At 40.0% G+C, this 13,244-nt stretch overlaps 1 protein-coding gene across 1 annotated transcript; it reads left to right on the top strand.

Annotated features, from left to right (window-relative positions):
- The first annotated feature begins 4,644 nt into the window (after positions 1–4,644).
- On the top strand, positions 4,645–6,855 carry LOC107220525 (glycerate kinase-like). The gene is made up of 3 exons (XM_046736767.1): positions 4,645–4,914; positions 5,000–6,373; positions 6,493–6,855. Exons 1-3 carry the CDS (start codon positions 4,645–4,647, stop codon positions 6,853–6,855), a joined length of 2,007 nt encoding a protein of 668 aa, XP_046592723.1.
- Positions 6,856–13,244: the final 6,389 nt, after the last annotated feature.

Here is a 13,244-nt window from a genome sequence, read left to right as displayed (position 1 = left end):
TAAACGAAGACTAAAAAATTTCGACGTTTCATCGTCGATAATAATTATATTATATACCTACCTGGAGTGTGTTGTACCTATATTCGGGTATTCTTGATAAATATTATACCTATATTACACGTAACTCTCGTTAGCAGAGATCGTATTATAAATCTCTATTCAAATGATTATAATGCACAAGACCGTTCAACAATAAGTATAGTGCCAATAAATTGAGACTAATCAAATCCTTCAATCAAACCGTTTGCGATCCTACATTATGTATACCTATACACACACACATATATATATATATATATATATATGTATACATAAATAATATATTATTATACAACGGCGTTGCAACCCGGATGGGCGAGAGTCTGCGCGTAAAGATCCGCGTACTTGAAAGATTTTGCACAACAGAAACGCAGGACTTTGGCCGATTGTTTGGTATTTCATCCATCCCCGCATCCGTAAGATAATGAATGTATTTGGGTCGGGGCTTCGACACTGAGACGAGTCCCCGTATCTACCCCCAGGTTGGGAAAGGCTGCTCTATGTTATCGCGATTACATAATGTTACTTGAACGATGTACGACGGTATAAATTGACGACTCGCTGCCGAACCGCGGCGAACGTGTAGCATGCAATAATACATGTATAAATAACACGATTAACTTACTAAATTGTGTGTCATATAACTACATACATCATACCCTTTGCTGTAGTAACGATTTCGGGTTCGCTTCGTGGTTAACCAATTATAGGTACCTATGGTAATGTTAGAAGTCAATAATCTATGTTATAGCAGAAGAAAACACACTCTATTCATTGTACTATACATACGAAAATAAATACACTGGCCGAAGCTTGAATCAAAATGGTGGTATAGAGATGAAGATTTGAAAAAAGAAATTAATGAAAATTAATATTAATAGTATTAATAACATCATCAACAACAACAACAACATTAACAATAATAATAACGATAATAATAATAATAATAATAATAACAACAACAATGATGGTAATTGTAATAGTAATAATAATAATGATGATGATGATGATGATATTACCAACAACAACAACAACAACAGTATTTATAATAATACCTATAGCGTAGTGACAAAAGAAAAAAAACGCGAGTCTCGTGTGTATAATGTAAGGAATTAAACAGTATTAAGTAATATACCGGTGTATATTGACATGCATCAGTGGTATGTAAAAGAGCACGTACGCGAATGCACGGGAGATAAATTAAGAGAATCCCATTTTAATAAACAATAAATTCTCAGAGTAATATTATACACTCACATAATATACGTACATACATACATATTGTAACCAAGGGCTGGACATTATTTTCTGATAATACATACCCGTATGGTTTCTCATACGTATGTAACTCCGTACTTTCTATTAAATGTGAATATTCGGTGTAGGAGATACGTTGCGTTGGAATACTTTTCTTGCCCGAGTGAGGAAAAATAACTCAAAAGTATAATATTAAAGTTTTCAACATTCGTCGGTAACGTTCCTTAAGGTTTACGAATTGAAATTCTTCATGCGATACACGGTAGGAAATCGATGTTAATTGTTCAATGTTGAGTGAAAGGGGCGAATGCAATGAAATTCAAAGTTTGAATTACTTTTAAATTATAATAATAATAATAATAATAATAATAATAATAATAATAATAACAACAATAACAACAACAACAATAATAACATTAATAATAGTATTAACAGTAATTGCATAAAAAATAAAAACAATCTTATTTCTGTCCAGCTCTGCAGTGCGAAGTTGTTGAAAACCATTCTCTGAGTATACTGTCACTTTTACAATCTACTCTCTCGATGCCTGTAAAGTATTCGATAGTGTTATAATACACGCGGAATCACGTGGAATCTTTAATGGAGATGATGGTTTTTTCGAGTAAAGAATGAAAAACAAAAAAGATAAAGTAACGAATCAATAAACGTCTGACATATCAAACACATGATGCTTCTGACAGGAAACTACAGCAATACTCTTTCCGCTCAATATGGATAATAAAAGTATAGAATTAACGTAAAACGAAAGAAATAAAAACAAAAAAAGAACCTTTTCGCAAGTGAAGAAGGGCCCTAGATATTGTAGAAGCTATAGAGTAGAGTTAAAACACGCGGAACTTGAAAACGCAAGTCCGGAGCTGTTTTGAGTACTTGGTATACGGATTGCGAAATTATTGCCAATGTGAATTCCTGATCCTGTTAAGCATCAGTTCGTACGAATGTCGGTCCTTCCCGTTTTCCTTCCACCCCACTCTCTGTACTAAGTACTTAAAAATACTCCTTATACTTTATAGAAAATAACCCTCACGCAATATTCGTTCGGATTTTCTATCGTTAAGTGTAATGGACTACTACTTACCGTATTATTAAATGTATAATCTGTATGCCTTTACCGTGTAGCACTTCATTGACTGTGAAGAGTATATCTTTGAGCTAGGCTAGATGTGAAAGATACACGCATAATATATGCGCTATCGTTGCAATTAGGTAACAACATCCGATAAATGAAATCCGGATAGAAACGAAGCGATCGAGTTTGCTTCCGACAACGGAGATGAAAGACTTTGATTGTCGATACGAGTAATACCTTGTTATACCTGTACGATTGCAGGGCGTAAAGAGAAAAAAAAAAAAAACGACAAAAACAAAAGAAAGATAATAAGGTCATTGCGTATACAATGACTCCGTTACCCTGTAATATGATTGCCATAATTATGTTTTGTATACGGACTATATAACGTTATTCTTTCATTACTAACATTATAGAAATATGAAGCATTATTATAAAACACACACGCACGCACACACACACGCACACACAAACACACGCACGCACCCCAGAGTTCGTGGATGGATTATTCACGAGCCTTGTGTCGAACTCATCTCGTAAGTAGTGTGGAACGAACAATGTTAGTTTATAAAAAATTTGCCTCCTATATAATATGACGTGCGAGGAGAATGACATCCTGTAACTATAATACGTAGGGAATACTGCGAGGACCTATGTTGCAGTGGAGAATGATTGTGAGTCATTTAAATAATTGTTACACGGATTTTCTATATATTATGGTATAACTAATGATTAATATATTATATGTATATTGAGATGATATTATTACAGACCTATTGACTAATGTAAGCCTAGTATTTTAGATAAAATGGAATTTCAAGAGTTTGCTGATATGAAATTGGATTCGTTCAATTTTTTTATCAAAGTATCGAATATTGTATGAAGAGCGGGCTAACCGATGCTTGTTTGGAGTGGCACTCTTGATTATCATGGTGCTACCATGGGGGGGGTGGGGGGGGGGGGGAGGGAGGGCATGATGAATATGAGAAAGTGTCATTTCAAGTAATTCACGTAAACCACTAGAAAATTTTGAGTGAAAAAAACAATGCGAAATTTGCAAAAAAAAAGGTAAAAAAAAAAAAAAGAAAACAAAACAAAACAAAAAAAATGTATTTTCTCACTCTCGCCGCAAGGTGAACGTTCACGCTACATCTTACTTGCTACGAAACTTGGATATAATATTATTACATAAGATTACTGTATAATTGTAACGAAAATTGTTTTTCCAAACGATGTGGTATTTTTATTGTAGATATTATTATATACATACGTATATACGTATATACACGTATATGTGTGTGTGTATGTATGTATGTATGTATGTATATATATATATATATATATATATATACACATAACAAATAAAGTCATGATTCATTGTATATTCAAATTGCCCTTCGTGTCATGATCTTTTCCAGAATTACCTTAATTGCACAACTTCTGTAATCTATTTGAATGATAACACGGAACTTGTCGTATTTCGCGGAAGATTTTTTTGCCAAAGGTAGGCAAAGTAAATTTAAAAACACACTTAATAATTGATGACAGTAAAATCGCTGACGAGAAATATGATGATTCACTTTTCACCTTCAAATTTGTGCCTTCAGATTCTTATCGCGTACTGACGTGGAAAAAGATATGATCCACAGCATTTTATGTGCCAAGAAAAATATAAGACAATAAATGCTACAAATCTGTTGTAAAAATGAGCCAACTTGTTTCCTATAAACGTTTAGGCCTGCAGGTTTAGAATTCAAAGGCTATTTATTTTACGAATACTTTACCCGACAACATATCGAAATTACTGCCGGATTATAAATTTGACACAACCGATCGCCTGTGTGTAGTTTTCAGCAATTGGCGTTCCTCACAGGTACAACGCGTGGGCTCGCTTATCGTTGGCGGTGTCCTTTAATTTGCTCGGACTTTGGGTGCCTGCTTGTAGGCAACCCGTTTCACAACACTACGGCATGCAATATTCCGTCTCTTGCCTAACTGTAGGCAATTCGGTAGGCGCAGCATCTGCGGGTTTGAAATTAAACAGGTTTAACAGTAATGAAACCCGAGTGGAAAAGATTGAGCATCGAGAAAACAATACTGACGATACTTTACAAACTCATCCCCATTCCGATAACTGTCAAATTGTAACCTAGTAATTTTGAACATCTTGAAATAAACACAAGTATAAAAATGTACGTGCATTTTTCAAATTTCTCATAACCGGATCTTCGAATGAGTAAAACGGAACCTGTGCCAACATGTTACCCAAAAAGTTACAGTCGAAACGTAAGAAACCAAAAAAAAAGAGAGCCCAATTGGATCCAGCGGAAGCGTTGGCAAGAAATCACAAGAGGCAAGAGAGCTTGAAGAAGCGAACAACGAAGGTGGAAGAAATTAACGAAATATTAAATAAACGTAAAGCGGAACGAACTGAGAAAAAGAACGCGTCGAGGGATGCGGAAATAAAATTGTACGAAAATGAAGTTAAGAATCGGAGCAAAACTATTCAGGAAAAGAGAATGATACAGGCAGGTGATACCTGACTAAAAGTGATTCCGTCGTCGTATTTCGTTTCAAATCCTAACGTCGGAGTAAGATAAAAATTAATTTTAGATCCGCGAGGACATGAAGTCCATCCTCGTTGCGGGCCTGGATAAAGTAAACGCGCTAAAGGTGGTCGGCGATAAGGTGAAACTGGAGGGCTCGACGATGACGATAAACGGCTCGAAGTACAAGCTGAAGAGCAACGTGCACATGGTGGGCTGGGGCCGGGAGACGTTGATGCTGGGCGCGTCGTTGGAAAAGCTGATCGGCAAACACCTCAGGAAAGGTTTCCTGGTAGTCCCGAGGGGGTCGGTATCCGGTATGTGGGACAATCCGCTCTGGTTCCCAGCTCTGAACAGCAGGATCACCTTCCTCGAAGGTGGCTCGATGGGTATGCCGAACGAGAAGTCGGTCGAGGCGACGCGCGGGATCGCCGACTACTGCAAAAAGCTAAGAAAGGCCGACATACTCGTCGTTGTTCTCTCAGGTGGAACCGAAGCCCTCCTCAACTGTCCCAAGGGGGCGATTAGACTCGAGGAAGTCGAGGAGCTCCTTTCGATCCTGAAAACCGCCAAGGCGACTCCCATGGAGATTGACGCTGTTCGGCGCAAGCTGTCCGCCGTTTTCGGTGGCGAACTCGCCCGGCTGGCCTATCCAGCTAAAGTCGTCACCCTGGTGATGTCGGACGTTGCGGGGAATCTGCCTCACCTCGTTGCGGGATCGCCGACCGTTAACGATCCCGGCAAAGACGCGGCCCTGGCGGTAGTCAGGAAGTACAAGCTGGAGGAAAGCCTGCCGCCCGCCGTCAGGGAGGTCTTGCACGAAAGGCCCCCGGTTAAGGACCCCCTCGTCGACGAGAATTACAAGTTCAAATTCGTCGATTATCACGTTCTGGCTGACACCGGGGACGCGATTCGGGGAATGACGGACGCCGCGTTCAGGCTCGGCTTGGTCCCCGTCAGTCTCAGTTCCACGGTCGTTGGGCCCGTCCGCGAAGTGAGCCGGGCCTACGCCCAGGTCACGGCCTTGATGATCCTCGCTGCCGAGGGGAAAATCAGTAAACTTGAGATGTACGACGCTATGAAGTTCGACCGGGTCCTGCCGCTGAGCGAGGAAAAGATCAGGGAAATATTTCCTAGCAAGGAGAGGTGGGGACTTGGGCTGTGCCTCCTGAGTGGCGGGGCTCCGAACGCTGATTTGAGTGAGGAGAGCAGGACTGGGCCCAACCAGGATCTGGCGTTGTACTTTTCCCTTGACTGGTACCTCAAAGTCAAGGAAAATCCGATCCTGAACGACTACGTCGTCTGGTTCCTGGGCGGAAGTACCGACGGAATCGACGGAAACACCAAAGCGGCTGGCGCCTACGGATACGGCAGTCTTGGACCGGCGGTATTCAAACGCTACAAGGAGCTGACCCTGGAAGAATCGGCCTTGGATATCAAAGTACGTGGAATGCTTCGGGCGGATCCAGAGAGCCAGGAAACCCGGGTAAACATAAACGCGTCAATTAATTTTTCAAATAAAAAACGATGATTCTTCGACGACGGGCACGAATGTTTCAGAATGCTGTCAGGAGGTACGAAAGCCTCCGCGATGAGCTTTCCAGGGTTTCCGCAATTCTTCCAGACAGAGTTCTGAGGGAACGGAATGCGAATTTCATGTTCACGAACATCAACGACGGTGACGAGCTCCTGAATCTCGGTTATACGTACACGAACGTTTGTGATCTCCACATAATACGTATCGCTCGGTACCAATGCAGCTGCGACGGACAGTGTCTAGCACCCAGAGAGGAGCTACCTTCCCCGAAAGAACTTTGCCGGGATGAAAAGTGCGCCGCGAACCGAACGCTACCGAAAATTGTAGTGCCGCCAAGAAATCAGTGCTGCGCGAGATCGACTGGGCCAAAGTTAAAAATTTACTAACGACTTATGATGGTGTCATGTACTGCTCATGTTGTCGATCAATGCTGAATTTAAAATAAAACAAAAAAAAAAGGAAATGAACCAACCGCTCTGTGTTCAGCGATTCAACGTCGGACGAGTCGTTCGACTCGTGCTTTTCAACAGGGAGCGACACAGTTCGAAGGTACGGATCTAGATACTTCTGAATAATAATTATACTTTTGCTGCTATTTTCCCACTTTTCGGCTGAAAACTTTCAAATCACTGATCTTCCGGCGCCCATAGACATAAGAAATGGTTCCAGCGAATATCGCAGTTTCAATGCACGATCAAACATATTGGTCCCAAAATGGACCTCATATTTACATAAGTGCGACGTATAAAATATTATTAAAGAATGAAACAATCTTTGAAAATGCAATCATTTCTTTGAACACAAGTTCCAACGTAAAGGGTGTAGTTTCGATCGGCGCCCTCTTCCTCTCGTTCTCTGTGTTGAAATCTGACAAAGATGAGCTGAAACATTCCACAAAGGTTAAAAGCCCTCTTTGTTCAAGCACACGAAGAAACTCCTTCATTTTTTGGCTGTGGCTATTGATTCGCTGCTCGTAAGAAGTTTAGATTCGTCGCAATTACTTTGACTTGCAGCATCACGTCGAAGCCGGTTCTGGATAAATCCATTCCGTCGCGTTCCGAAACCTAACGAACTTCAGCAAAGGGAAAAAGTTTTCTTGGCGTGCCTTGTGCCAAGTCCAGTTCTGTATCTTCCAAATTTAATTAGGTGCTCCCTTAGACGTAGACAATTTACGAAACACAGTCACAGATCTCGTCCCACGTGACAAAATATGGCTCAATCCAATTGGAATTGTATGTGATTTGAAAGTCAGAAATAAATAACTCGACGCGGTGATCATAATGGATGAGATAAATTCATCGTCAAGCGGCACCCTCTGCCTCCTACCCAGTGTTACGTTTTAAGAGGAAGTTGCGAGTTGATTCTGATACGCTACCGTACCTTTGACTAACTTATTTCGATGTATACGAATCTCGGAAATATCGCCTACTCCTAATAATTAATATAACTATTCTGCTCAATCAAACGTAGATAATATACGCAAGTTAATATTTATCCATAAAAATAAATACTTTAGTGTTTATAATTTTATGCGAAGAAAATCTGCCGTCTCAGATATCCAGTATTTTGTCTCTTTCATTCTTTAACATTTTTTGGTCCTTCCAGTCGGATCCTTTGGTCGTTGGAGTTTTTTCATAAAACAAGCAACACTTCTGTACCTTGTGGTTATCGGTGAAGTAAACTGGCTCAACCTAAAGGCAATGATGAACACCCTGGACCAGGACCAGCGGCTTGTAATTCTTTCAGGTATGGAGTTCTTTATAGAAGTGGGGACGGAAGGAGGTCGTTCATTTCCTCTATCACAGTTACGTGATATTTTTATTAACGTTATACCTTCGCACTTTCGAAACATATGAACCTCGTTTATACAAAAAGTAAACCAAAAGTAGCTTCAAGTCCAACATTTCACTTACTCATGATGGAGACACGATTGATTTCTGTTACCAGTTTTAATCTATGTACCTGTACCTGGAAGTTAACAATGTTAATCGAATTATTTTTTAGTAATACTTTTTATGCGGTAAATATAATAAGTTATATAATTATTGTTTTGGTGTTACAGTTTAACAATCAATTGTATACATACACATTAGATTACAACAATTTAGCATAAAATGCTCCAGCAGTAGATGAATGGTAATAAAAGTGATACACTTGCGGTGTAAAATTAAGAGTATAGCAGCTACAATAAATTGAAAAAAGATATGAAAACTAGCTCAATTTCATTATGTAGATACATAATTACGAATACATTACAAATGCACGGGTTGATGCGTATTTGCAAGCACATGGATAAAGCCTTTGCGTCCCTCATTCTTGGGTAGAGAGGATTTTAATTTGCCACGAGCTCACTCTGAAAGATTTTTGCACAATATTCACAGTAAATCAGAGGAGCAGTATTCAACGTTTTGTATCTTGTTTGATGGTCACCAAAAGTTAAGGCCATGCTATCCTACAGAAGGAAAACAGACTATTACAATCTCGATACGTGATTCCATGTCAACTATGAGAGGGCCTATAATTTCCTGAAGGTTAATAAGTTTTACGTATTATTTTAATTGTGTTATATTGATATTTTATTCATTTTGATCCAGCTTACACGAAATTGTGACATTATGATATCCATGAATGGGAAATCGTATTACTACAAGAGTGCGTTGCGGCTGTGCGAGGACAAAAACTTGAGCTACGTTTGGAAACTACAAGAATCACTACCTGGATAGGATATCTTCAAATTATGGTTCAGAAAATGCATAAGAAACACCTATCTCTTCATATTATACTGAGATGTTTGGTGTTATATTTTATAATATTTTTTGACATCTTTTGGGCGGTCGCTTTAATTTTATTCTTCAACTTATTTGATTACTGCACACTGACACATAAACAGTTGTATTAGAAGTATGGCAGATTGATAAAAAATAAAACTTGGTAGTTAGGTGATTGTGATTTTTCTACATACCCTTATTGCAGTCCCCTCACCAAATTCCACGTATTTTGGTCAGAACTTTTGTTCCGTTGTTCCGATCGGTGTGCGTGGTTTTCTTTTTTTTTGTGACATAGTGCCGTACAGAAATGTCGAAAAATTTGAACAGAAAATATTTCGTTTCTTGGTTGTATCTCGCGATCCGCTGCTCGTGACGCATTGAGACTACGCCGGATCGGATCCTCTCGCAAAATAACATCAGCATGGTGCAACAAACGATTTATTCGAGCACTTTCAAAATCGCAAATATTTTCGGGAATATTGCGAAGGGCGACTGGCTTGCTTTTTACCAAACTTTAGACCGGAAATTTTTAGTCTTGGATTCGATTTGTATGACGCTTTCTAGACTAATCGAAGCCCCAGGAACTCAGAAAACGCAGCAAAAGTAGCCTGGATTCGGATGCGTTGAAGTTACGATCGAAAAGGCACCAGCTAAAAAATGTCGAAAACTCAGGTTCTCGTTTTTCGGCTCCAACTCTTCATACGTTGCTCGCAGCGCATCGAGACTGCACCCAATCGATTTCTCTCGCAAAATTACGTCGGAATAGAGCCAGAAGGAATTTATTGCGGCACTTTTCAGAATCGCAAAAATTTTCGCCACAAATGCAAAGGGGTTAGACTTACTTTTTTTCATTTTTCGGCGAAAAATTTTTGGTCTCAGATTCGATTTGTATCACCCTTTCCTGACCAATCGGACCCCCTGGAACTCAGAAAACGCAGCGAAATTAGCCTGGGATCAACAGCAAAGAAGTTACGATGGAAAAAGCACCAGCTGAAAAATGTCGAAAATTCAGGTTTTCGTTTTTTGGCTGTAACTTTCAATGCGTTGATCGCAGCGTATTGGGACTGCGCCCAATCGATTTCTCTCGCAAAATTACGTCGGAATAGTGCCACAATTGATTCATTCCAGCACTTTTGAAAATCACGAAAATTTTCGCCAAAAATACAAAGGGGTTAACCTTCCTTTTTTTTTGACCAAAAAATTTTTCGTCTCAGAATTGATTCGTATGACTCTTTCCCGACCAATTGGACCCCAAGGAACTCAGAAAACGCAGCAAAAGGAGCGTGGGATCAACGGGAGAGAAGATACGAGGAAAAGAGCACCTGCTGAAAAATGTCGAAAATTCAGGTTTTCGTTTTTTGGCTGTAACTTTCGATGCGTTGATCGCAGCGTATTGGGACTGCGCCCAATCGATTTCTCTCGCAAAATTACGTCGGAATAGTGCCACAATTAATTTATTCCAGCACTTTTGAAAATCGCGAAAATTTTCGCCAAAAATACAAAGGGGTTAACCTTCCTTTTTTTTTGACCAAAAAATTTTTCGTCTCAGAATTGATTCGTATGACTCTTTCCCGACCAATTGGACCCCAAGGAACTCAGAAAACGCAGCGAAAGGAGCGTGGGATCAACGGGAGAGAAGATACGAGGAAAAAAGCACCTGCTGAAAAATGTCGAAAATTCAGGTTTTCGTTTTTTGGCTGTAACTTTCGATGCGTTGATCGCAGCGTATCAGGACTGCGCCCAATCGATTTCTCTCGCAAAATTACGTCGGAATAGTGCCACAATTAATTTATTCCAGCACTTTTGAAAATCGTGAAAATTTTCGCCAAAAATACAAAGGGGTTAAACCTTCCTTTTTTTTTGACCAAAAAATTTTTCGTCTCAAAATTGATTCGTATGACTCTTTCCCGACCAATTGGACCCCAAGGAACTCAGAAAACGCAGCAAAAGGAGCGTGGGATCAACGGGAGAGAAGATACGAGGAAAAAAGCACCTGCTGAAAAATGTCGAAAATTCAGGTTTTCGTTTTTTGGCTGTAACTTTCGATGCGTTGATCGCAGCGTATTGGGACTGCGCCCAATCGATTTCTCTCGCAAAATTACGTCGGAATAGTGCCACAATTAATTTATTCCAGCACTTTTGAAAATCGCGAAAATTTTCGCCAAACATACAAAGGGGTTAACCTTCCTTTTTTTTTGACCAAAAAATTTTTCGTCTCAGAATTGATTCGTATGACTCTTTCCCGACCAATTGGACCCCAAGGAACTCAGAAAACGCAGCGAAAGGAGCGTGGGATCAACGGGAGAGAAGATACGAGGAAAAAAGCACCTGCTGAAAAATGTCGAAAATTCAGGTTTTCGTTTTTTGGCTGTAACTTTCGATGCGTTGATCGCAGCGTATTGGGACTGCGCCCAATCGATTTCTCTCGCAAAATTACGTCGGAATAGTGCCACAATTAATTTATTCCAGCACTTTTGAAAATCGCGAAAATTTTCGCCAAAAATACAAAGGGGTTAACCTTCCTTTTTTTTTGACCAAAAAATTTTTCGTCTCAGAATTGATTCGTATGACTCTTTCCCGACCAATTGGACCCCAAGGAACTCAGAAAACGCAGCGAAAGGAGCGTGGGATCAACGGGAGAGAAGATACGAGGAAAAAAGCACCTGCTGAAAAATGTCGAAAATTCAGGTTTTCGTTTTTTGGCTGTAACTTTCGATGCGTTGATCGCAGCGTATCAGGACTGCGCCCAATCGATTTCTCTCGCAAAATTACGTCGGAATAGTGCCACAATTAATTTATTCCAGCACTTTTGAAAATCGTGAAAATTTTCGCCAAAAATACAAAGGGGTTAAACCTTCCTTTTTTTTTGACCAAAAAATTTTTCGTCTCAAAATTGATTCGTATGACTCTTTCCCGACCAATTGGACCCCAAGGAACTCAGAAAACGCAGCAAAAGGAGCGTGGGATCAACGGGAGAGAAGATACGAGGAAAAAAGCACCTGCTGAAAAATGTCGAAAATTCAGGTTTTCGTTTTTTGGCTGTACCTTTCGATGCGTTGATCGCAGCGTATTGGGACTGCGCCCAATCGATTTCTCTCGCAAAATTACGTCGGAATAGTGCCACAATTAATTTATTCCAGCACTTTTGAAAATCGCGAAAATTTTCGCCAAAAATACAAAGGGGTTAACCTTCCTTTTTTTTTGACCAAAAAATTTTTCGTCTCAGAATTGATTCGTATGACTCTTTCCCGACCAATTGGACCCCAAGGAACTCAGAAAACGCAGCGAAAGGAGCGTGGGATCAACGGGAGAGAAGATACGAGGAAAAAAGCACCTGCTGAAAAATGTCGAAAATTCAGGTTTTCGTTTTTTGGCTGTAACTTTCGATGCGTTGATCGCAGCGTATTGGGACTGCGCCCAATCGATTTCTCTCGCAAAATTACGTCGGAATAGTGCCACAATTAATTTATTCCAGCACTTTTGAAAATCGCGAAAATTTTCGCCAAAAATACAAAGGGGTTAACCTTCCTTTTTTTTTGACCAAAAAATTTTTCGTCTCAGAATTGATTCGTATGACTCTTTCCCGACCAATTGGACCCCAAGGAACTCAGAAAACGCAGCAAAAGGGGCGTGGGATCAACGGGAGAGAAGATACGAGGAAAAAAGCACCTGCTGAAAAATGTCGAAAATTCAGGTTTTCGTTTTTTGGCTGTAACTTTCGATGCGTTGATCGCAGCGTATTGGGACTGCGCCCAATCGATTTCTCTCGCAAAATTACGTCGGAATAGTGCCACAATTAATTTATTCCAGCACTTTTGAAAATCGCGAAAATTTTCGCCAAAAATACAAAGGGGTTAACCTTCCTTTTTTTTTGACCAAAAAATTTTTCGTCTCAGAATTGATTCGTATGACTCTTTCCCGACCAATTGGACCCCAAGGAACTCAGAAAACGCAGCAAAAGGAGCGTGGGATCAACGGGAGAGAAGATACGAGGAAAAAAGCACCTG

The sequence above is a fragment of the Neodiprion lecontei genome, chromosome 4 (genome assembly GCF_021901455.1).
Source record: "Neodiprion lecontei isolate iyNeoLeco1 chromosome 4, iyNeoLeco1.1, whole genome shotgun sequence".
In the NCBI taxonomy this organism is placed as follows: domain Eukaryota; kingdom Metazoa; phylum Arthropoda; class Insecta; order Hymenoptera; family Diprionidae; genus Neodiprion; species Neodiprion lecontei.
The sequence above is the reverse complement of the archived record's forward strand: the minus strand, read 5'-3'. Positions and strand labels throughout refer to the sequence as shown.